Source organism: Antechinus flavipes, chromosome 3, assembly GCF_016432865.1.
Source record: "Antechinus flavipes isolate AdamAnt ecotype Samford, QLD, Australia chromosome 3, AdamAnt_v2, whole genome shotgun sequence".
Taxonomy (NCBI): domain Eukaryota; kingdom Metazoa; phylum Chordata; class Mammalia; order Dasyuromorphia; family Dasyuridae; genus Antechinus; species Antechinus flavipes.
Genome location: NC_067400.1, coordinates 609,896,448 through 609,922,414, shown reverse-complemented (window position 1 = coordinate 609,922,414; position 25,967 = coordinate 609,896,448). Strand labels below are relative to the sequence as shown.

General features: G+C 45.6%; 1 protein-coding gene across 1 annotated transcript in view; it reads left to right on the top strand.

Moving 5' to 3' along the window:
- The window catches only part of LOC127556007 (ATPase family AAA domain-containing protein 3), a 54,394-nt gene that overhangs the window by 27,472 nt on the left and 955 nt on the right, over positions 1-25,967 (top strand). The window contains exons 8-15 of the mRNA XM_051988820.1: positions 1,214-1,369; positions 1,751-1,807; positions 2,667-2,792; positions 4,183-4,307; positions 5,937-5,988; positions 7,942-8,012; positions 10,308-10,475; positions 11,718-11,826. Coding sequence (XP_051844780.1) covers positions 1,214-1,369; positions 1,751-1,807; positions 2,667-2,792; positions 4,183-4,307; positions 5,937-5,988; positions 7,942-8,012; positions 10,308-10,475; positions 11,718-11,826 — 864 coding nt within the window. The remainder of the gene's footprint in view (positions 1-1,213; positions 1,370-1,750; positions 1,808-2,666; positions 2,793-4,182; positions 4,308-5,936; positions 5,989-7,941; positions 8,013-10,307; positions 10,476-11,717; positions 11,827-25,967) is intronic.

Sequence of the window (25,967 nt, the reverse complement as noted above, 5' to 3'; positions counted from 1 at the left end):
TCATGAAGTGCAGTTTTGAAAGTTGAGACTTTTAGTCCACGATCCTCTGTGACAGGAGGACTTTTGCTTTCTGAATCAGTTGTGACTGATCAGATCTTTTAAGATTTTGTGGTTGTGTTTTCTTCTGGGAATGTAGGCTCTGGGTGTTCAGGATTAGTGAGTTTGAAATGGGGGGAAATTGGATTTCTTCCTTTCTTTCATTTTGGTGCCTGGAAAAAGCACGGCCGGACAGGGTTGAAAGGGAAAAACCTTTCCCTACCCTTTGGGGGCCATTTCATGGTGAGCTCATAGCACATCCTGCCCTAGAAACAAATTCCTTACTTCTGCTATTTTAGTTCTTTCTCCATGTCACCTGCTTTGAGAAACTTGGCTGCAGCCATCCTAGCAATAGTGTGAAATTCTCATGCCTGTGCCATGTGCAGGCCTAAAATTGAGGAGGCTCTGGGTCTTTCTCAGTCAGTGCTGGGGATTCCATATGTGTCCATTCTTGTAACAGGCACACAGGATCATAAGAGCTGCCATGCTTTATTCTCATTTATGGTGGAAGGTCTTTGTCAGGCCTGGGTTAAATGATATTTAATTTAAACACATCCCTGTTGGCTTCTGGCCTTCTTATTCGGAGACCCCTGGCTTGTCTTTTGATCTAGAGCAGGATGGCTACCGTACAGGCTGGCCTATATAGCTTTGTACTGGATTTGAAGTGTGCTTCTGTAAACCTCATTCACTGAGTAGCCAAGGGTCTGGGGGTTTCTTTACAAAGTCCTGATAGAGAGAGGTTCACTCTATGCTTGTCAAAAGAAGCCAGCTTGGGCAGTGTGTAAAGGGCCCAAGGCCTATTTATTTCATTGAGTTCAGTCTTGTGACTGGCCACATTATAAATAGGCAAGGTTCTAGCCAAATTTATTAAAAGCAAATAGAATTAGGGTTAATTAATAGATAGAATCTGAGATGCCTTCTCCCTTCCTTCATTTTTTTGGATTTTTTCTTCCTTCCCTAACCAGGCCTACTAGGCTAAAATAACAGGTAAGATTCTATCCTGAAGAGAAATCTTTGTCCTTTTTTTCTCGTTGTCACATGAAGATGTTTGAAGGACCAAAAAGTGATCTTAGCTTTTCCTGAATTTGGCATTACTGAGGCGGTTACCACAGGTGCTGCAAGGAGGGGAGTGCCGGCATGGTGCGGTGACCTTGTCTTCTCCCGGTTATTTTCACAGGTGGCTGGATTGACGCTGCTAGCCGTTGGTGTTTACACAGCTAAGAACGCTACAGCAGTCGCTGGTCGCTACATCGAAGCGCGGTTAGGAAAGCCCTCCTTGGTGAGAGAAACCTCACGAATTACAGTGTTGGAGGCCCTGAAGCATCCAATCAAGGTACGCCCTCCCTAGTCCTTACTTCCTCCTGCTAACCTCCCTTCTCCCTCCCCCAACATCCCCTTTGTGTTCAGCACACGATTCTGTCCATTCTAAAATATGGCTGCTTTCCTAGTTCAGGTGGAAGCATGTACAATTAATATTTTGTGCTTTGCTTGTGTGTTAGTTCTTATAAAAATCCTTCAGAGTTATGTCCATCATTATGTCATTAACTCCAGCTTTCCAAGTAAACTCCCTTACTTGTATAATAAGAATATGATTTCATAGCTTTGAGAGAGGCAGAAGGCGTGTTGAGGCTCCCACAAAACTCCCATTCTTTAATTGACTGCTTTCTACGAATGTCCTGAGTCAAGTTTTCCAATCCTGGTTCTCTCTCCACAGGTTGGCAGGCGTCTGGCAAGTAAGCCTCAGGATGCTCTGGAAGGAGTTGTTCTCAGTGTAAGTAACTGCTTGGGCTATACACTATTTTCCTTGCTACTTGAAGCTCTGAGCAGGCCTTTTTACTACTTCATAAATATTCCAAGTCTTCTCTTATTAATGATTCCACACTTCACTGTGTTTGAATTATTTTCTCTTCTGCTCTCAAAGAAGAGTAAAAAATCCAATAACTGCTTCTTTGAGATTTAACCACTCTTTTCTGCTGGTATATTTATTTAACAATGACCTTTAATGTTCATAATCTGTTCAATATTAGCTTTCTGGCCATGGTTTAATGAGCTGTCCAATAGTTAAAACTGGTATTTCTGGAACTTCCAAGAAAGAAAGGAAGCTCTTCTGACAATGATTCCCAATTATTGTCTACACAAACCTACGTTCTGTCCCTTTTCTTATTTTTCAGGCCTTTAGCTTCTTAATGTTATGTCCACATAATTCATTTTGTGGATCACAAAACCAGAATTCACTGAATCTCAGACAGAGAGGCTGATCTATAAACTAAAACAATGAGACATTCCCATTTTCCCATTGAAGTGTCTATCTACAGGGCAGAAGGCTGTACATCTCATGACTCCTTTTCATCAGAGAAATTTTTACTTGACCCCAGGTATATAGGTATATAAAATAGGTATACAAATTTACCAATAGTAAATCATAATTTCACAACACAGCTCCATATGGGATCACAACCCATAGTTTAAGAAGCTGGGGGACAGAGCATCCAAAGGCCCTCAGTTTAAAGGCAACATCTAGACTTAGGCCAGCTCACTGCTCTGGGATTCAGTTCGAACCAGCTCCTTCCCCTTGTAAACAAGAGCGTGTGACTTGTCCCCTGAATGATTTCTTTTTCATCCTTCTGCAGCCAAAACTGGAGGAACGGGTCAGGGACATCGCCATAGCAACAAGAAACACCAAAAAGAACAAAAGCTTGTACAGGAATATCCTCATGTATGGACCCCCTGGCACGGGGAAAACACTTTTTGCTAAGGTAAAAACACAAACCTGTCGAGATCTGGCACATCAGAAGCCCCACAGTGCAGGGCATTTGTCTTGTCAGCTTTGGAGGCCAGAGTCTCTCACACTCCCCAGTTTATGCTGCCCCAGTTCAGTTCAGCCTTTGTCCCAGGGGAAGGGGAGGGGAGAGGCTTTTTGCTAGGCCCTCCCTTTCATATCAGATGATGTGTCCTTTGGATGCTGTCTTCTAAACCTGTGATATACACTACCAGCCATTGGGAAGATACTCTTTGTCTTTCTGACCACTCTCTCATAACTGGAAATGTGCTGGAACCTGCTGAATGCTGCTTCTCTATGGGCGATGGCACAGCTAGCTCAGAGGTCATAGGTGTTTTGTGGGTATTTTGGAGGATGGAGATGAAGTCAGGTTTTGATGGACTCTTCCAGGTTTCCTCTGGTTCCCTACCTCAGTGCTCAGTGCTACATCCACTGAGCATATGGCAAGGAAATAATCCCTCCAATTGGATGCCTCTCTGCCATCTGTCAGGACCTGCTTACAAAGTTTTGAGAAGGAGTCTCATTTCCAGTTTTGTTAGTCTCATTTGACTCATGGTCAAATCTCTTATTTCTCTTTACTTTAGACATCCAGTGTTTATCTGAATTCATCTTATCCTGTAGATTGGCTTAAATTGGTCCTCATATTTAAAAAAAAAAAAAAAAAAACAACTCCCAACAATCTTAGACTGATAGAGGAAGATTGAATTCATGAGTAATGGTTTATTCTTTTATAATGCTTTTCTTACCTTATTTGCAAATGACTAAAACTGCTTTTTGGATATGTACACCTATTTTAACAAAAATACTTTGAGAAGCTTGCCAGCCTGTGAATTAGAACCTTCATTTTATGGGGACAGAATTACAAAACTAATATTTCGGAAAATAAAGGAAGTTCAGAGAATTTTTCCCTTGGGAAATGAGGAGGGGCCCCTGTTGTAAAGCTGCCACGGGCTCAGAGAGCTCCTGAGGGATTCATTCTAGTAACCTCTTTGCCGTGTCATAAAGATTGCAAGCAAGAAAATTTAAATCCCTATGAAATAAAATTAAAACAGTTTTGTTTTTAAATAACTTCAAGTAAGAGGTAATGCCCAAATTCCTAGTGGTGAATCAGCAGAATAAATAAATAATTTTCAAGAACATATGAAGGATGGTTATGTATATTTTATTACACAGTGAAGAAATGGTTGCTGATGCTTTAAACATTCCAAGATATCCCTCTTCTGCAGTTTTTCTTCATCTGTGTGATAGAAATGTCTTTACTAATTCTTTCACCTGCTAAATCAGTACATCCTGATTTTGTGTTTTGAGGATGGCATCTCCATCCTGTCTCCTGCCTAACTCCCCTTTTACTTTGTTCTTACCTGTAGAAGTTAGCCATGCATTCGGGTATGGACTATGCCATCATGACTGGTGGTGATGTTGCCCCCATGGGGCGAGAAGGGGTGACTGCCATGCACAAGGTCTTTGACTGGGCCAACACCAGCCGCAGAGGGTGAGTGGCCCTGACTACGACAGACTCTGTTCCAGGTGGGAAGGAGGTAGTACCCTCCTTGCAGATGTAGTCCCATGACCTATTACGTTGACATATGGGCTTCAGGGTGTAAACACAAGTGGCTTTGAAGTATTACTTATCCACTGGTTATCTTTATTAGGATCTGACTTATACCTGGATTTTCCAGGGAGAGGTATTTCAGCTGGCCCCCTGAGCCTGCTTAGTGCTGGGAAGAGTAAACTCAGAACCATTTGGACAGGAGGAATTTTTGTTGAAGTGCCCATCATCTCGTCCACATATGCAGCACGGTCTGCCTCTGTGCTCATTCTATATTTGCAATCTTTAGATCCTGTGCAAAAAAATCCAAATTCATTTCATTGATGTTTTATGTATGTTCTGATTGGTTCTGACAACTTTGTTCTGGTTCTTTATCAATACTTAATCTGCATTCATCAGAAGATGTGACTTAAGAATATTGAAAACTTTCTGCCTCTTGTTCCAGGCAAGGCTGCTTAAATCAATTAGGCATTAGGATCACCACTTTATTCTTGGAATTGAGGGTAGGTGTTGTTTTTAAGTGTGTAGACCTTTAAATAAGTAAGTCCTGCTGTATTCAGTGACTTAGTAGGGCCTCTAGTCTCAGGTTTCCCTGCTGTGAGTATTCCTGCCCCTGGCAGTCCCTCTGTGTCTCCCCAAAGAGCCTTCCTCGTTGCTGTAGTAGCTAAAAAATGAACCATGGTAGAATCAGCTTTTGCTGGGCTGGTCCCTCAGGGGATGGTTGTGCATTTTGTGATCAGGCCCCCTCACTCACTCAACCCTGCAAATTCTGCTGGCTTGCCTTTGAGGCCCAATATTTCCTTCACATCAGCATGAGGTATTGAGTTGGGAAGGGCTCAGACACACCAGCATGTGGGCTATCCTGGTCTATTGTCAATCTCCACCAACTTGGCAGCTTCTTGCGTTACTAAACCATTGCATTGTTTATGGTCTGATTCTCACAGCCATTAAATGTGAATACTTTGTCGGGAAATAAGATCAATCTTACACAGATTATTGATAGGCTTTCGATTTGAAGTCTTTTTTTTTTTTTTAATGTTTTTTAATATTAGAATTTCTTTGTTCTACTCTGACTTTTGTTATACCAAGATTTTATTGTTCATGAGTCTAGACAGGAGTTCTTTCTAATTTATTAGATTCAAATGACCCAAACCTCTTCCAAAGTAAAAACTGGCTATGAAGGACTCTCCATTGTTCTTTGTTAGATTCATAAAATTATGTGATTACAGATATGTATCAAGTGCTTTTTGGTTTAAACTCCTTGAATGCTAGAAGTAAAATAAATGTTAAAAACATGTGCCTTTTTGTAAGATGTATTTCTTTATTATCTAATAAATACACTTAAAAGAGCTTTCGTACTCCTTCAGTCTTACATGCCATAAATGGTAAAAATTTTTCTGTCCTCTCGCAGGAAAAACTTTCTGATTCCTAGCAATTCTTTCTTGTCCATAGAATCCCTAGGAAATATCATATCAAGACCCCGTGACCCCAATACTTTTGGGCTTCTGCCCAGAACCGCAAAGCTGCTTCTCTGCCCAGGTTCCTTCATGTTCATTTTCTTCTCATTTATAGCCTCTTGCTATTTGTTGATGAAGCTGATGCCTTCCTCAGAAAACGGGCCACAGTGAGTATTTTTTTAAATCCATCTTTTACAAAAATTTTCAGTTCCATATACTCTGCTTTGTAAGAAGGAAAGAAATACCAAACCTATTACAAATGTATATAGTCATTTAAAAAGCTGTCTCCTGCATCATTTATTATAGCACTGTCAGATGCTGTCCCAATCATATCCCACAACTTGTCCAGTCATCCTCTGTGTCCAACTCTTTGCCACCACAAAAAGAGCTGCTAATTAATATTTCTGAATCCTTTTCCTTTGATCTTTTTGAGGTAGAGATAGTTACAGTATCTTAGGATCCTCAAACATGCAATGTTAGTCTTTTATTCTTTTTTTTTTAACCGGCATGTGGTCATATGTGTCATATTTTTCATCACTCGACCACTGTTTTTTTATTTTATTTTGTTTTTTTCATTTACCTTGATTAGGTTGCCTCAGCAAGTTAATAAAGAGATGAGCTCTTGCTCAAGTAATAGAAGTCAAGGAAAAAGAAATTCACTTTAGGCATTTGGATTGATATTTGTTATGAGTTGAGGATTCTTTTCCATCTCACTCTCATAAATCCCTTTTGACTTCTTTTTTATGGTTCAGGGATTTTACTCTGTATGATGCTTTTGGGCATATAAATACCCTACCCCAAAGCAATACATTTTATTTTCAACCCTTCCAAGCTATATGTAATATCTCTCTCTCAGAATTTTTTTTAAATCCACAAAATGTAGCTATCAAAAGATTTTTTTTATTATATTAGACATATCTGAAGTAAAAACCTGTAGAATTATATGGAGCTTTCCCATTAAATATGAATAAAATAAAAACATCCCTATTTGCCTATTGTTTGACACAGTTCTAAAAATGATAACAGCAATAATGGAAAAGAAAGAAATTAAAGGTAGAAACGTGGACAAAGAAGTAACAACATCAATACCTGCTGAAAACATTAACTTGATTTTCTTAGAAAACCCTTTAGAATCAGTAAAGAAACTGATATAGGATAAATAACAGGATAGGAAATTAACTTTTTAAAAAAGTGGCATTTTTGTATGGCAATAACAAAATTAAAGAGGAAACAGAAAAAAGGAATCTCATGCAAAACAACTACAACATGCATAGAATATCAAGGGGTCCAGTCTTCGAATACACATATAAGACTAGGATAGATACAAATGATCAATATTCTTTGAAGAAATAAAGAATACCCCAGATAACTGGGAGGATGTTCAGTGTTCATGTCTAAGCTGCACCAAAATGATGCCAAACTAATTGATGGATTTGAGTGCGTGCTATTTGTACAAAGGGATACCGTTGAGCAAGACAAAATAATAGGGTTCAACTAGAAGAACAAAAGGTCCAGAATCTCAAGTGAAGAATAAAAAGTAGGAATGAAGGGGAGGCCAACACTTGCTGACCTCAAGTTGTACTAGAAAACAGCAAGTATCGGATTTGTCTGTCACTGGTTAAAAAATAGAACACAAGGAAGAAGCAAAAATGCCTGAACCCCATAACTTGGTATTCAGAAAATGTGAAAACAGATTTATTAAGATTGGAGAGTAGTTTGGCAGAAGTTGTCTCCCATTGCTCCTCTTTGTCCTGCTTTTCGGGGCCAAACAGACCTGGCGGGGTGGGGGTAGGGGGGGTTGTCTTCCCCCAAGACAGCTCTCCCAGTGTGTAGGGAATAAAGCTCTCAACCTACAACAGGTTGTGTTGTTCTTGTGTTGGGGAGCGTGCAGAGTGTGAGACTTGGAAACAGTAGCTATATCTGTCGTATTAGCTTGGGTCATACTCTCAGGACAGCATGGTTAGGATCTTTCTGATTGGTAATCACCTTCCTGTTTTTTTCATTGGCTTTCGAGGGATGGGCTTTCAGGGACTATAGAGTCGTTGATCATGACATTTTTAGAATTTGTAGCTTGCCCACATCCTGTGTGATTGACATCTGTTTGAAATGCATCTTTGCAGGAGAAAATAAGTGAAGACCTTCGGGCAACACTGAATGCATTCCTTCATCGGACAGGCCAGCACAGCAACAAGTAAGGGTGCAGAATGGGTGGAAAAGCCGTCTCCCATTTGGCAAACATCCATGGGATCTGCTCTCAATTCCTGGTTTCCAGTCATTGGGTTCTTATCCAAGGCTCATTTAATGTCAGACAAAGGAAATCTCTCATTCTGCTGTGAGATTGGGGGTTAAGAAGGTGCTAACCTGAAAACTATGTGTACACAGTCACACACACACACACTCATTTATACACTTAGACTCACTGACACACTCATTCTCACACCTGCTAGTCAGGCAAGCCTTGTTCACTAATAAGTGCACCCCCTCCTGCCTTAATCAGGACATGATTTCATTTCTCATGTGCTTTTAGCACCAAAGATGAACAAAAATTGGGAAAAGACACAATTTCATGGAGTAGGCCTTGTTCAGTGCACCAGCTGTCCTAATAGGTATGGTCGATACCTTGATGGCGGCTGGTGGAGGAAAGGGGCTTGTTGTTGCTTTGTTCCCCTTCATCCCCATGGTATCCCTCTGGTATTTGCATATTTGCCTCAGCTCTGTAATGGCTCTGGCTGTGTGATCCACCTTTCAAGTATATACCCGTGAGCTGTCATGAAACTCGGAGAATCAGAGGGATGTCTCAAGAGTTGCTGGTGGTGACTGACCCCAAGATGGGCTTGGATAGTTGAGTTCGGATGCTTTCCTGCCTAGGAGTTAATGCTCACTTCCTTAGGAAGAATATCACAAGACAGCCATTCCTCTTGGTCCTTCTCGAGGAGAGTGTTTTCCCAGGGATTACGAGGACAACTTGATAAAAGTCACTGTAGCTTAGCCAGCAGTGCCTCAAGACTCTATTCATTTGCTCTCACAGCATTGTAGCCACATCAGATATGGAAGAATTGTCTTCTTGGGGCTGAACAAATGGTCATTTCAAGCAATATCCTTAAATGATAAAGAAAGAGCTGATTATAAGACACCTTGTAGTTACTGTAATTGAAGGCTGGTGAAGTGGTCTTTTCTGCCCTAGGGACTGTGGGTATAAGAAAGGATAGCCAGGAAGAAGGAGCAATGCATTCTGTTTTTATGAAACGAGAGTGTCTCCAATTCTTATGAATTAAGCTACATTTGAAATTTCTCGCAGAGCTCTGGAGAAATAAATCCCTGCTCCCTGTATCCTGGACATCATGGCCTAGTTTGAGGGCAAGCCATCCTCTGGTACCTGTCTGGCAGGGTGGCGCCCAATGACAGACTGGCCAGGACCCTTGGGTAGGAGAAGTCTCATTGGCTTCTTAGTCCAGTGTCTCATGTTGGGGGAGGGAAAGCCTTAAGTGGGAGACATTACTTGACTTTCACCCCAGAGGCATTCCAGAATTGTGTCCCACAGGCTTTGAATCCTATCAAGTGAGTGCACAGCCCTGACAACTCCAGATTGTTTAATCTCCCTTCTGGTGTCTAAAGCCAGATGTACATTTTGGAAACTTAAGAATGCCTAAAAAGCATTCTTGGGGAAACCCCTAGAGAATAACAGATGATTCAAGGAGATTGGAGTTTGTCCCCTGCCTGGGCTCTCTCAGCTCCTGGGGTGTTCTGGAAATCCAATCCTGGCTGGCAACAGAAGCCTAGGGAGATAGGGGTGCTAAAAGCTGGGGCCCCTTGAAAGTCAGTGCTTCCAGAATCTGGGGTTTCAACAAGCAGGACCATCTTCTACAGTGCCTGAATGAAACATTCTGTTCTGCTGAAGAAATTGGCCTCAGTAGTCCTGGCTGTTGGGTTCGTGATTCTGGGAAAAGTTAAGTGGCCATGTGGTTCTTAGAGCAGAGAACATGACCCCCAGAGGCAAAGAATCCATCTTCCTCCTCCTGGAGGCTTAGTTTAAACAGATGGTGAAAGAGCTCTAGTGTATCACAGTAATTCCTATGAAAAGACTAATCCAAAGAGAAAGGCTTCATTAAATTGGTAACATCAGATCATGTGGAAGAGTGAACTGGGCAAGAGCTTAGGACATTCCATATGCAAGCAGAAAGTCCCTGCGGGGAGGGAGCCATGGTGAGAGAAGATGGGAAGACAGAGTCCTCTGCCTGTGTTGATGGGAAAGGTGGTCACATTCACTACCACCCCCCTTGAGGTCTCTGCAGAATAATTGGAAGTCAACTTTCTCTCCTTAAAACTGTACATAATGAGCTTGAAAGACTTGGGGGGAAATGGGAATTTCTGCCCATACTGGAACATGCAACAAATTAGAATTAAACCTTTTAGTTCTGATGAGTTCGTGACAATTTTTAACCCATTTTGATGCTTCATGGCAGTCCCCTTTGGCATGTCTTCACAGGTTTATGCTGGTTTTAGCAAGTAACCAACCGGAGCAGTTTGACTGGGCCATCAATGACCGAATAGATGAAATGGTCAACTTTGACCTGCCTCAACTTCCAGAACGGGAGCGCCTGGTGAGGATGTACTTTGATAAGTTTGTTCTGAAGCCAGCCACGGAAGGGAAGCAGTAAGTATCTGGGCTTCCTCAGCCATTGGGGGGGGGGGGGGGGGGGAAGGGGAGGCTCCCTCTTTCTGTGCTGTTTCTCAAGCACTATGTGGCCACAAGGTCCCAATGTCCCTCGGCCTTAATGGAGCTGGAGCACAGCCTCCCCACCCGCTCACTGCCTCTGCTGCCAATCCCGCTGGACCTTTCAGGCAGAGGCGTTTGTTAGCCCCAAAGCTGGAAGAGCCTTCGGATGTCCTTCAGAGTCAGTGGCGATGTGTGATGTGCTACTTGGGCCTTCCCCTGGGCTGACAGTGGGTGTTTCACTTAGCAGTTCCACTGCTACCTTTCTCTACTGCACCAATTTTGTACTGGGGACATTGTGAGGGTGAATCTGTGATAACCCATAAACATTGTTGGATGGACCAGTGAGCTCAGTGCCCTCCCCTCACAGACAAGATTTAAAATCAAGAAAGAAGCTGTGAGTGGGTTCTCATCAGCTCTAGTTGCTGTGGGAATGGCTGTCAGCAGACAAGGATGGGAATCCACAGTTCCTCCATAGCCCCTTAACTCTGGATCGCTTGAGTGTTTGTTCCTTCCCGGAAGGAGCGCTGTTCATGGCTCCAGCCGTTCACCTGGAAGGGAATCATCTCTGGGAATACTCGATTTCTTCAAGGCTGGGGGACCTTCCTGTTCAGGCCTGTTCTTGTTCCTACTAAGGAATATTACCAGCCTTCCTTTATGTCCTGGTTTTCAGGAATATTTGTTTATAGCCTTGGGTGAATAGCAGTGATTTCATTTCAAGTTCCCATTTTTTCCTTTGACCTGAATTGGGAATATGCCTATCACGCTCATTTTCTTTCACAGTCACTGCTGTCCTGCCCAGAAGGGCTCAGGAGCAGCTGGTCCATCAGAACCGGAGCTCCTTGGGGGGCACAGCCTATGTTTTTGCTTTCTTTGGATCTCCAGTGCCTGGCATTGAACAATTTCTGGTACATAGTAGGCACTTAATAAATGCTGTTGACAGATTGCAGTTCTATTGAAAACCATCAGTGTATATCCAACCTCCCAGTGATAGAAAGTGCCCAGTAGGCAGTACAGTGATAAGGATGCTGGTGCTAGTGTCCAAGGGCTTGGATACAGATTCCGCCAGCACATAGGTACCTCAATCTCATCTGCAAGCCCTAAATGGGCTCTAAGATGCTGAGCGGCAGTTGGTTCCCAGAGGGTTCGTAGACCCCACACTAACTTCTCCTTTCTTCTCAGGCGCCTGAAGCTGGCCCAGTTTGACTATGGGAAAAAGTGCTCAGAAATTGCAAAGCTGACTGAAGGCATGTCGGGCCGAGAGATTTCACAGCTCGCCGTTGCCTGGCAGGTGAGTGAGGAGGGTACTTGGCAAGGGCAGGCCCTGGATTCTCCTCCAGAACCATGTACCCCTCGGGTTCTGGAACCCCTCCAACTGTTGCCCCACATAGTGGCCACACTCAGTTCAGCTCGGGTCTTTTCCAATGTGATGTATTGTTATGTGATCAAGGGTCTCAGCAGCAGCTTCAAAAAGCAAAGTGTGGGGGCAGCTAGGGAGCACAATGGATAGAGTGGATAGTGCAGCCCTGAAGTCAGGAGGACCTGAGTTCAAATCCAGTCTCAGACACTTAACACTCATCCCTCCAGACCACTGGGGGAAGGCAATTTTTAGTGATGTGGCTTTTTGGTATGTATATATGCAGAAGAAATAAGGAAGTTTCCAGAAGGATGTCCATCTCTTTTTCTATCCTGCTAGCCCCTCTCCGGCTGGATTTTGAGCAGCCCTACTAGCCTCTCCACCAGAAAGCTGTTAGCAAAGGTCTCCCTGAGAGGGCCCCAACAGATATCACTCCCTGCCCCCACTCCAGAAGCCAGCCATGATGGGGATCCATGGCCAGAAGACCTGGTTGCTACCTTCCTGTGAGCTAGGATTCTGCATGGCTCAGAGGAAGGACATTTTGGTTCAGAGGGGATTTGTTCCAGTCTTGAGCACACTGTCCCAAGCCTGAACCCTGAACACAGGACTATGGAGCAGAGTCTCTGGTTCCTAAGTTGGCCCTCAGGGACATGCACTCCAGCTTCAGGACTGTCTCAACCAGTAGGTGCTGAGGAGACTTGTTCTTGGTGGGAGCTGCCAGACAGAAAGGGCTGGGGCGATCCATGTGCCAGGCCTGGGGCTCCCTGACAGAAAAGCCTTCTGTTGGATCTCTCCCTTTCCCTCTTTGGAGGCTCATCAGCTTTGTAAGGGACACCCTGCCATCTAGCCAACTTAACAAGGTGGGTCCTTCCTGGGCCAGGGTTGGGAGCCTAAACCCTCCCAGAAGAGACACCTCTGCTCCGGCTGCCGAGCTCGGGCCCCTGCTCTCCTGCCTTTTGCTTTACTGATGAGATGCTGCCAGACGATGCTTTTCCTGTCTGTGATTGGAGGTTTATCAATGTACATCTGCATTTTGGGCTCACAATTAATTAGGCAGATGTCTACAATGACAGCCCCAGAAAAAGCCTTTCCAGCCTCATTGTAGTGCTCATCCCCTTCCTAGGGAGATCTGAGACCATTCCCAGGACCTGCATTGCATTTGCCTCTGAAGCTGGGTTCAGATCATGCTGCTGACATGTCCCTGTCTACGTTTCTTGGTTCTGCTAGCTTCTGAGGTCCCTTCCAGGTGCGCCTCCAGAGTCTTTGAGTTCCCAATCATTATGGGAATTGGAAATGCATTCGCTTCATGGCTGTGCGTCTTTAGTGATTTGATGTCATAATCAGAATTTCCTCAGATCTGTTAAGCTTTTGTCAAGAGCAGCCTTTGGGAGGAGGGTGTGAGTGGGGAGATTCCCTTCCTCTGCAAGAGGAATCTGGGGGGTTGGGGGAGGCTGGTGACACGCAGGATCCCCGAGTTAGAGCACCTCCAGTGTGAAGGCCTGGACACAGTTGGTTCACTTAATGCTTGTATGGGTAAATACAGTCCCCCGCAGCCTCTCAGCAGGGTCATCAGGCAGGGGTTTGGGTGGCTGGATAATTCCCCCATGTAGCGCTCTGGCCCTGCCATTTAGAAAGGTTCGGGTATCATCAAGGTGGAGCTGTACTCCCCTCCATCCAGCCCAGAGTCCTCCACTTTACTGTCTAAAGGCCTTCCCTCAGCCAACCTTCTGGGTTATGTGGGGAACAGCCACTGCCTATGTTGGCTTCCCTTCCTAGACTCATCGCACCGCCATTAATGTTTTGAGGGCCGGCTTCATCACTCCAGGCTAAGAGGGGCTTGGTTCATTCAAACATTATCTGGCATGAGCTCCGGTATGTATGTGTGCATCCATGCGTGTTGGGTATCTGTGCTCCCTGCTAGCCTGGCATTTTTGCAGGGCTTGGCTAGGCAGCATCATTATGGAGCAGTATTTTTCAAGGAAACCGGTCCAATGGGGTGCTGCAGAGCCACCCCTCCATGTGTCTTCCTGATAGGATCCAGAACCCTGGCTGCCTGGTGGCAAGAACTGCTTTGGTAAATGCCTTTTCTGGGAATTGCTTCCAAAGTACCCAGAAAAGCTCAGTGGGGCCTTCCCTGGCCCAGCTGCACTGCGTTCACGGAGTGTCAAGCCAGCCCTCCAGACGTGAGTGCTGATGAGTGCAGGGCCGCGTCTGAGGGCTGATTCATCTCCTAAGGCTCCCTGGATCCTTCCCTGCTGGCCCAGAAAACTTAGCCGAGAAAATCAAGGCTGAGGGGGACAAGAAGTGTCCCAGCCCTTCATTCCACAGATGACAGAAGCGTTTTCCAAGTGTGGGGGAAGGAGGTGAGGCTTGAATAAAAAAGAGTTAAGGAATGTGGGAGAATTTAGCATGGGGGGTGTCGAGGAGGGCAGAGTCTGTTAGAGTTCATTAAAGCAAAGAGGGAAAGGGTGCTGGGTGGGCCATGGGGAGCCGAGATCAAGACCTGGAGTAGCAGGCAGAGAGAAGAGACGGACCAGATGGTCCAGGGGCCCTGGGAAGGATGGCCCGCAGGAATGTGTGTGGTGACCGATTCTCCCCTCGGTGCAGAGCAGGAGATAAGGGACCGGACCTCTAGGCAGCTTTGTGTTCAGGCACTTTTCTTCTGCCAATTATTGGGGAGTTCAGAAATTGTGAAGTTTTCAGGTTTTTCTCTTTCTACTTGGTTCCAAGACATGACAGCAAACTGTGGGCCCCCTGTCTAAGGTCTTCAGCCCCCCATTCTGGCAGCTGGCCTCCTGGCCTGGATCATCTTCAAGATTGCTGTGCTGTGTGCCAATGCATTTATTGCTTGCAGGAGAAAAAGTCTGTTGTATATCCAATTAATGTTTTCTATTTTGGTAACTGTTTTTTTAGATGTACCCTATTTGCTCTTGAGCTGAGTCAAAAACAGATGTGAGCATAAACTGCCATTCTGGGTTGTCTGCACATCACTTCACTAGTGGATTTGCATTCTGTCATAAAACTTGTGTTCTCTCGGGGCTGGTGGCTTTCGGTCTCCCCACACATCTTCTTCTGGTTGTTTTCCTCTAAGTTCTACCTTCAGCAGAAGGGAAGAGCAGCAGCCTCTAGTACTGGCTCCTTATTTGCCGTTCTGATGGGGAGATCTCCGGCTGAAGGGATATACAGAGATGCACAGGGCCTCGATGGCATGGGAAGGGGGCCCTGGGGATGAGGAGATGGACCTTACCGGAGGCATCTGGCTCACTCACCTCTGTCATATCTCATCAGGGTCAGGGGGCTTGAAAGCGCGCAAAGCACTTGGTATATGTTACCTCATTTGAGCTGCATGATTGCCCAGTGTCATGGCTAATCCGTGTCTGAATCAGAATTTGAACTCGGGTTTTCTGATCCCACGTTTAGCCCACTGTCCATAATGCCATCTGGCTATCTGTGCGGGAAGGGATGGCTGACAAAAGCAGGGTCACAAGGCTGCCCTCAGTCCCTGGGACACCAGCCTGGGCAGAGGGGCTTTTTCATGGAGTCAGTGATTGTCCAGTGTGCCCGTGGCTTCTTTTCTGACCACAATAGTTTAGTTACCTGAAATGTACCCATTCAAAACAGCGAGGGCACCGAAGCTGCACGGCAGAGGCTGGACCCATGGGACTTGGAGCGAACCGACTGAATGGCCCTCTGCTACCCCTTCCATTTCTCATTCTGATCCAAGGAGACCAGGGGTAGCAGGCCCACAATTCTTCCTCCTTCCCCACCCCCCGTCCCTCGCGTGCCCTGTGGCACCCTCCCCAGGAGCCGGGGAGTTCACTAGAAGATAACTCCTGTGGCTAAACACAGGAGAGAAAAGTACTGGAGAATGAGCACTATTTGAAGAGCACCACCAGGTGTGTTTCTTTCTTTATTTTTAAAATGTCAATGCTAGCTGCCAGCGTGGGCCTGGCGCTGCTGCGTGTGACCTATGGCAAACGGTGGTGACAATGCAGAGGATAGGATACAGAGGTGGAGGTTCTGATTTCCCTTTGACCATCACCTTGTCCTGCAGTCACAGGTAGGGGAGAGCGAAGTTGGAAGGACCTCCCTTTGAGCCTTGCCCACTGCTCCATCCTGCCTCTGTGGGTCTGAGCAGGCAGACACTGTACTGTGGGCTGCAGGGTTGGAAGGGTGAACTCTCGCTTTCCAATTAAGCTTATTAAAGCAGTGTTGAAATGCTGGGGAGAGAGAGGCCCTTTTCTTTTGCAAATTGTAGAAAATTGCTTTGTGGAGCAATAGGGAGGGGCCTGTTTCTCCTGAGTAAATAGCATTTTCAGAACATGGTAATTTCCTTTAACCAGGTCAGCTTGGCCTCCTGGAGACTGTTATAGGTCCCCTCACTGCAGCCTCCAGGTCCTCATGACCTTCCTCAGAAAAGCCCTGGAAGCCCCACTGTGACCTTCAAGGCAGGGCCTCCGGGCTGCTGGGCTTTGCGGAGGCTGGAGCAGTGGTTGTGAGTCCCTGATGTCTAGGAGTTGGTGCCATTGACTAAAGTCAAAAAGAGTTCTCTTTTTCCTAATCTTTCCTCCATTCCTTACCTACCCCCCTCCTCTCCCTGAGCTGTCCCGCATGTCATCTGGTCCTTAGCTGAATACCCTGAAGAGCTTTGGGTGGGAAGGGGGAGGAGTGGAAATCTGGTTGCTAGGAGACGGGTTCTTTCCAGTTCTGCATCTGGGGGAGCTGTTGGAGGTGAACCAAATGGAAATGCAAACCTCATTGAAGCAGTATGGGACAGCCAGTGTGTCTTCCGCACAGGACTTGTGCTGGACTCAGCTGTGGGCAGGGGTCAGATCCGGTGTGGAGCACTTCGGCCCACTTTTCCAGAAGATATCGGCTTCTGGGTCTGCTCTTCTTGCAATACTTTTGAGGGCCAGTTGCCTGCCAGGTGATTCATGCTACCCATCTCCATTCAGACTTAACCACAGAAGCCTAGCGTGGTTTCCGCCCTCCTGGTATTCTTCAGAAACTCATAAAAATAGCCATAATGCAGGCAATTGATTTCACCCTTTCACAAATTTAAGCCCCTACTTTGACCACATCTGCTTTTTAATTTTTTTTTCCCCTTACCACACTTGCTTGAAGCAGATTTTCTCTAGCTTTCCATCTGTGTTATTCCCGGTTGCTCCCATGAATGGACAAGTTTTAGGTGCAGAACCAGACTCTCAACTCAGTCCTTGAATTTGGTCAGAAGTTGCGAAGGAGGATCTCTTAGCCATTTCTTCTGTATTTATATGTGCAGTGAATTGAGCCATGCTTCCACGCTTTGTTGTTTGTTGCATAGGACTATGTGAAATGTCTTCGAATAAGAGCCACCTTCTCAGAAATACTTCAGATTTTTAAGCTATAAAATACCAATTGGTATTTGACTTGGGTCTAGATTTTTCATCATAGACTTAGTAAATTAGCCATGCTAGTTGGGCCTTCCAGATCTATCTGTTCAGATCTTGATTGGGTAACGTGAAATATTGTAAACACTTGTCCCAAAAGTTAAAAACTGGGCACACAAAAAAGCAAACATTTTGAAATTAATCCATTGACAAGTAGAAGCTGTCATACTTTTTTGTCAGTCATTCATTAAGCACCTACTGTGTGTCAGAAGTGCATAGAACTCTTCATCATCTTCATTGAAGTTCCACAACAATGTCTAAACTAGATCTTAAAGCTTTAGAGCAATGGTAGCACATTTTTGTGACAACCTTTTTGTGCAGATTTCTTGTGCAAATGAATTCGTTCATCTGAAATCTGATGGATGAATTCAGAGGAAAGTCTGATTTAGAGCAAAAAAAAAAAAAAAGAATTTTAGGGGAAATGATACAGATTGGAGACTTGGCTGATGTAAAAGCTGATTTTTTTTTAGACGTATTTTGTAATTCAGAAAACAAGCTAAAAATGGTTTTTTAAAAAAGTAACTTAACCAGGTTTCAGGGGGTGTTTTTTTGTTTGTTTTGGGGAGAGTTGATTTGTTATTTTTATTTTGTTTTTAATGAATTTTTTCAATTATGGGGCCTGAGTAGGGATTTGTTCTGCCAGTTTTGCGCATGTTCCATAATCTACAGAAGCTCATTCTTTTATCTTTGCCTCTTGGTTCTTAGGATTATTTCCTATTCTTCATCAGGCTGAGTTTAAGGCTTGAATATCGTTACTTTGGGCGCTAACTTCCAGCCTTCTCTGTAATTCAGTTTTTCAACAAGAGGGACTGGACTGAGTGATTGCCCAGGATCTCTCCCTTGGGCATTCTGTGACACCGATTCCCTGCCAGCTGTTTCCCCTTGGCCCATCCTTATAGCTAGCTGGAATGCCATTGCCTAGACTCCATCTCAAAGGAGGGAATGGGGGATTGTTCACCATAGCGATCACTTCTCACACAGCTTGTATCCTTTGGGCAGTAGCTGGGGGAAAGACGGCTTAGCAGAATCTTTATGTGTGAAGGATGGGATTTCTGTGGGGTTTCTTCCTAAATAGTCACACTCCACCTTCATCCCCCTTCCCCATTAACTCCAGGGACATGGCATTGAGATGGCCATGGATGTAGATTTCCCCAGTATTAGGGGTCTCCTATTGACTTGAACTAGGTCGTTTCAAATCTCTGGTTCTGGGAGATGCTAGTTAGTGAGTTATTTTGACTAAACCTCCCGAAGGACAGGTGTGCTGGTCTTCTAAGGGGGCTGTATTTACATCTAGAGTCAGGCCTGGCGCTTCTGGAACAAGCTCCTTGCATATGTCTCTGCTTCCCAAAAAAGCAGGGCCCGGCTGTGGGTACAGCAGGAATGGCAGAGAAGGTGGGAGGAGAGAGAATTATTTATGTGCTGGCAGATATATTTAGAATAATGTTCTGCTGTCTCCATCGAAGATTTAGCTCAGTGTGTTGCCACGGAGAGGGAAATGGTACGTCCCGCACAAACCCCCAGTGATGCTCCTGATAAACTTTGTCAGAAATGTAAAACCTTTCTGGTGACCGATTATGCTCAGCTTCTTCCAAGGAAAAGCCTCTGGAGCACGATATGCTTTCTGGGTTTGAGGTTTATTTTCCCACAAACATGCCACTTTCCCTAGTTTTGGTGATTTCACATGCAAGCTATAGACTCAGCACCCCCCTGGACAAGGTTCTTCTGACTGCAGAAAGCACCTGTGATCTATTGTGCCCCTCCGGCCAATCCTGCGTTTCCATACCCTGGGAAGTTCTCATTATTTGGGGGCAGGCTTGAGCACGAGCATCCTCACCCAGTTACATGACTTCCCTTTGGAAAGTGCTTGTCAGTACGTGAACCTTCCAAGAAACCTTCCTACAGTAACAGTTCTCACTTAGTGATCCCATCTGATGATTTAACTAGACACAATCCACTACTGCCAGAGGGAACCTAGAAAATATTGCTAAAGATAATGAAGTCTTGGGCAAGCAACTGAAGACCTTCAGGGCACAGAAAATATTTCCATCTCATTTGCCAATGGAAGGCATGAGCTTCAGGAGAGAAGCAGATTGGTAAAGCAACCAACTGATGAAGGAGATGATTTCTGAGAATAGGATGCAGACCAAGGCTTCAAATGTAAGAAGAACATTCTCCTTACCAGAGATGGAGTACACCTAACAAGATCTGATAGAGAATTGCCCGGAGCCTTGTGAATCAAATCCAAAAGTTGGCCCTTTTTTTCCATTTACATGGAAAAAATTTAACATTTGTTTTTTAACATTTTGAGTTCCAAGTCTCTCTTTGTATCACCCTCCATCATTGAGAAGGCAAATAGTATGACATACATTATACAGGTGCAGCCATGCAAAACATTTCCGTATTAATCATGTTGTAAAAGAAAACACAGACAAAAAACCAAAGTAAAATAAGTATGGTTTGATCTGTATTCAGACTCTATGAGCTCCTTAGACATAGAAGTAATTTTTGTCATGAATCCTTTAAAACTGTCTTGGATCATTGTCTTGCTGAGAATAACAAAATCATTCACAGTTGAACATTAAACAGTATTGCTATTACAATGTACGAAGTTCCGATTTGATTTAGTTCACTCAACATCAGTTCATGTCAGTCTTTCCAGGCTTTTCTGAAAGCATCCTACCCATCATTTCTTATGGCACAGTAGTATATCATCGCAATCTTATACCACAACTTGGTCTATCATTGCCCAATTGATGGGCATCCCCAGTTTCCACTTCTTTAATCAACAGTGATTTAAACATTTTTTTCATATGATTTTAAATAGTTTTGATTTCTTTTGAAACCTGCTTGTTTCGTGTTCTTTGTTTATCGATTGGAGAATGATTTGTAAATTTGATTCAGTTCTCTATATGTTTGAAAAATGAGATCTTGATGGAAGAAACTGGCTGTAAAAATTGTTCCCGATTTCTGCTTTCCTTCTAACCTTGGTTTTATTTGTGCAAAAACCTGCTAATTTAATATAATCAAAATTATCCACTTTGTATCCTGTAATGTTTTCTACTTATTTGGTGCTAAGTTCTTCCCTTGTCCATAGATCTGACAGGTAAACTATTTCATGCTTCCCTAATTTGCACATATCTTTTATGTCTAAATCATGTACCTATTTTGACGTAACCGTTGTATATGATATGAGATGTTAGTTTATATACCTAGTTTCTGCCCAACTGCTTTCCAGTTTTCCCAGTGTCTTTTGCCAGACAGTGAATTTTTGTTCCAAAAGCTTGGATCTTTGCATTTATCAAATGCCAGATTAATATTGTCATTTACTGCTATGTGTTTTGTTCATAATCTATTCCAGGGGTCCTCAAACTATGGCCCGCGGGCCAGATGCGGCAGCTGAGGACGATTGTCCCCCTCACTCAGGGCTATGACGTTTCTTTATTTAAAGGCCCACAAAACAAAGTTTTTGTTTTTACGATAGTCCGTCCCTCCAACAGTCTGAGGGGCAGTGAACTGGCCCCCTATTTAAAAAGTTTTAGGACTCTTGATCTATTCCATCAATCCACTATTCTTATTTCTTAGGTACTACCAAATTGTTTTGATGATTGCTTTTCAGGAATATAGTTTGATATCTGATATGGCTAAACTACCTTTTTTTTTTTTTTCGCCACTAATTCCCTTGATATTCTAAACCATTTGTTCAAGATGAATTTTATTTTTTCTAGCTCTATAAAATAATTGTTGGTTAGTTTGATTGGTATGGCAGTTAATTAACTAACTGATTTAGATAGAATTGTTTCTTATTATATTGGCCTGACCATGAGTACTCAGTATTTCTTCACTTGTTTAGATCTTGACTTTATTTGTATGAGAAGTATCTTGTGAATGTGTTTCTATATAGTTCCTGGATTTGTCTTGGCAGGTAGATTCCCAAATACTTTATTTTATTATATACAGTTATTTTAGATGGAATTTCTCTTTCTATCTCTTGCTGGGCTTCATTGGTAATGTATAGAAATGCTAATGATTCATGTGAGATTATTTTATATCTTGTATCTTTGCTAAAGTTGTTAAATTTTTAAATTGTTTTTAGTTGATCCTATAAAAATTCAATGGATTCCAAAAAATGAAAGGAAAAAAAAAAAAAGAGTAGAGGGACAGCTAGGTGGCACAGTAGGGGGAAAAAGTCAGGAGGAACTGAGTTTAAATGTGGCCTCGGTCACTTAACACTATCTAGCTGTGTGACCCTGGGCAAATCACTTAACCCCAATTGCCTCAGCCAAAAAAAAAAAAAAAAAGAAAAAAGAAAGAAAAAACAATCCAAGGGGTTTTAAGCTGAAAAAAGAAGAGGTGAGAGTTTTTTTTGGGGGGGAAATGGTACAGATACAATGTAGGAAGACAAGTAATAGTAAAGTGAAGCCTTGAGAAAGAGGAGGGGAAAACTGAAGAAAGAGGCCAAGAAGAAAACCCATAGCCTCAGATGTCTAGACAAGGGGTTTCAACATCTAATCAAAGTGTATCCCTGTAGGCCACAAATTGATTCAAAATGCCACAAATTGACTTAAAATGCCACAAATTAATATTATCTATGTCCTATTATATTTTTGTGTTGTTAACATTTCCCAATTACATTTTCCCTTGGTTTCCTTGGTTTCTGGAGTTTTGCCCACTGGCCTCCAGTTTGACTCATATAATTTAAAAATCAAGGTGAATTAAAGTGCTTAATTCAAGGAGGCAAATTTGACCTTATATGTCACTGAGCCGTGATAGGATGAGGACTGTGACTACAAAAGCGAAGGGGGGGGGGGGGGGGGGGCGGAGAGAGCAAGGGGAACATAGTGACATTGGACCCTGGGAAGAGAGACTCGGGGAAACATATTAGAAAACATTTAAATGAAGGCCTGAGCACGCGATACAGATGTGTATGTGTGTGATCAGTGGATACTGCAGACCGCCTAGACGGAGGGAAGACGCCAGTGACTTTAGAAACAGATCAGAATTGGGCACAGACTTGTGAGGGAGAGTAATGAGGACTTCATCTCTCTTCTGGAACTCTCCCTCCCTCAAAGCCACGCAGCTGAAAAAATCAGGCAACTGCCCCTCTTGATCTGATTCTGACCTTTGTGAGAGAAAGGAGAATGATGGGAAACTTGGAGGGGAGGGACCACTTTGTTTTTAGTGCTTGTCAGAGGGCAGTGTAAGGTGCATTAAGTATGTGGGGATGGTAGATGTTCAAGAAACTTAAAACCCAAAAAGGGCTTTGTGGCTTTTCAAGGGATGTGAGCCCTACTTAGGGTAGATGGGACAATAGCAGCTACCAGAGAGAAGGCAGAGCTGTTCATTTCTATTATTTTGCTTTTCTTTCTGACAAGAAGGAGCTTTCAGTAGGAAAGGACAATAACCAAAATGGCCAGTGTGGAGTAGGGCTGCCCTTGGTAACCAGAGGGTCCACGCTCCTAGGGACCAAGAGGCTCTGCAGGCATCCTGCTGCAGTGTTGTCATGGCTCTGACCAGGGGGCCTTGTGGGAGCTCAGACAGGATTGGAAAAGGATAACCATTCCAGGGTTCAGAAAGGAAGGACAAATAGCCATGGAGCGTTGACTTCAGTTCCTGGGCAGAGTTTGCGGACATCTAGAAAATGAAGCCGTGATAACAAGTACGGAGAGTGTGCGCTCTAGGTTGTGGTGCTTATGAAGTGCCTACTGTGTACCAAACACTGGTCAGTGCTGGGGAGATGTGCTGTCCTCTGGAGCAGAGTGCCAATAAAAATGGAGACTTCTGGGTGTATTCAGAGCTGGTTGGATGTGCTGAGTCAGCGAGAGGTCATGGGAAGGAAATCCCAGAGGTGTTCTCCAGGGTGCGCGTTGTAACTCAAATCAAACTCAGTGGGGGATGGGGCCCCAAAACCCCCACAGGCTAGAACAAAATGTAATCTGATGGGATGAAATTTAGTAGGGATACTCATAAAACTTGATATTTATTTACAACAAGCTGCTTGCCAAGCCCAAAGTGGCGGAAGTGTGGCAAAATAGGATTCATCTGAAAAAGATCTGGGGGTTGCAGTGGACTGCTCCATACAACTCCACCTTGTGGAAAAGCCAGGACTGCTGGAAGCTCTGTTAAGAGGGGCCCTGAGATCACAGAGTCGGTCACTGGAGGCCTTTCTCTGAGGCTGGGGAGGCTGTGGCAGTGGGCTGTGCTCTGCTTCCCAGGGCAGGCAGCACAGGGTCACGTGGAAAGACAGGTGGTGTGGGGTGGGAGGGAAGGCCCCCTGAGCATCCATACTGTCCACACTGAGGCCGGGGGAGGGGGGGAAGAGGGGGGCCATCATTGGGCCCCTTCCCTTGGTGACCCAGAGGCCGCAGTCAAGAGGCGTCCCCTGGGTGGCCGTGAGAGGTCTTTGTGGGCAGCTCCCTGGCCATCTGACTTCCACCAACATTTTGGAGTCTGATCTTTTCTCCTCTGGAGCCGCTCCCAACTTAGGTTATCAGACTGCCCCAGCCTGAAGACCAGGCCTGGTGTTGGCTTGTTCCTCATCAGAAGAGATTTCGGTTTTTTCCACATAATTGTCCGCGTCAGGTGGCTGCGTTAGACTTAATTTCCACCTTGTTCTGTCTTGGGTCTGTAGGAAACAGTGACCTTGAAGAGGACTGTGTGGGGAGGAGGGAGGAAAGGCCAGCTCTTTCCCCTTCTGAGCTGTGCTGCTCACCTGGACCCACCATGGCAGCTTCTAGCCCAGCCCCGAGAGGCCATGCCCTGTGCCCGCTCAGCCTGTGCCTTCGAGGCTGTTGCTGTGACTACAGGCAAACCTTGATCACCCTGTGACCTTAGACAAGTCCCTTCCCCTGTGCCTCAGCTTCCTCACCTGTGAATAGCGGTTCCCAAGGTGGGTCGGAGGTTCCGGCGCCTCTCCCCCAAGACTGCCGTACGCAGAACAGCAGCCAACTTGGAGCCGCCTTGGGGTTTGCCGGGCACATTAATAACCCTGTGCAGTCTGCTTCATTATTATCTCCATTTTACCAGTGAAGAAACCAGCCAGCAGGGGAAGAGACTTGTCCACAGTGGCCTAGATATCAACAGGATATGAACTAAGCTTTTGGGCACCAAATCCAGCCCACTTTGTTGTTCTGAACCCCGGAAAGGAAAAGGCATAAAGGGCCCCTTCTGGCTTGGTGCGCTTCCATCCTCCCCGCCCACAACCAGTGTCGGGGCACTGAGAGGGCTCCACAGCAGGGACCTCGATGCAGCTGGTGGCGGGGTCGCTCCCATCCAGCCTCGCAGGGTCACGTTCTGTCTCATCCTCGCCCTCACTCTGGGGTCCTGGGGAGGACCTCGGCGATCTCCAGTTCTTTCAGATGAAGCCAGCTTTTCTGCAGGTGCAGGAGAAAAATTGAAATCGAGTCTCCTTGTCTTCCCTGCCGCGTAGAGGCTGGGCAGGATTCGGCTCAAAATTGGGTTCCTTATGTCTGCTCGAAAACTCCTTATTTAGAAAGTGATGTGGACAGCAATAGCGGAGGCACCTCGCAGGCTGTAGTCCTGGGGTCCTGGCGGCGTGGCCAGACTCCCAGGGTACGCTGCCGGCCTGAACGCCGCGTGCGCCAAAGGTCACAAGCTTGCGGGCCCCTTCGCCTCTTGGCAACCCGGTCTGCCCCTCCGATCACGGGTGGGCAACCTCTAGCTCCCTTCTCTCCACCCCACCTCCAGAGCCACGGGCCTGCCCTCCCGCAAGTAAAAATTAATTTGCTTCTAAATTGCCTAGATCCCGCTTAGGAATTCTTCCGTTCGGAGGCAGGTGAGAGATTGGTTAGAAATCTCCGCATGGAAGGACAGGCTTCGGCTTCTGAGTGGGGGGGGCCACTCCCGGCGGGGGCCGCCCGCCTTCCCCATTTGCTTTCTTGACAGCTCAGGCCCCGAGCTTTCTATTTTTAGAAGGTCATTGAGAAAACCAGCAGCGCGTGAGCCGCACAGAATTGCTGGGACTTCCACAATTGGATTTATGGGCATTGCGGGCCCGGGGAGGGGACGAACGCTGGACGTGTCTCAGGGCCTGCGGGTGCTCCCGCCATTGGGGCCCAGGCCCTGGGGAAGCCGCTTCCCTTGCCCACCTTTGGGAGAGGCTGCCCGGTGACCCCAAAGAGTGGCCGTCTGCTTTGGGGGGCTGGGATCGGGAGCCCAGATGGGGCGCCTCTTGCCTGAGAGCTCAGGGGTGCCAGACTGGACTCTGGCCTCCTCTGCAGAATGGGGGGTGGGGGGACTGGGATAAGGCTCATGAATATTCATGAGGTGCAGTATCCCCCGTGGGGCTGATAGAGCTCATTAGCCAGCACAGGCTCAGGGCTGCAGCTGCCGGCAGCCAGGGCTCTTTCTGTTCCTCTGTTTAAAGGACAAGCTTGTGGCCCAGGAGCCAGAGGAGACTGTCCATCCCGGTGTGGGGCTGTTTGAACCCTGGCCCTCTGCTCTCCCTTCCTGGGCGGGGCCAGGCTTGGGACGGGTGAAACGGCACTGGGGGCGCTGCTCACTCGGGCCCCGAGAGTTGCCGGCTGGTATCACCCACCCAGAAAGGACCCAAGGGCCGCTGCCTCCCTAAGCCTGGGAGACTCCAACTCCCGGCTGCCGGATCCCGAAGGCTCCTTGAGGACCCTAGGC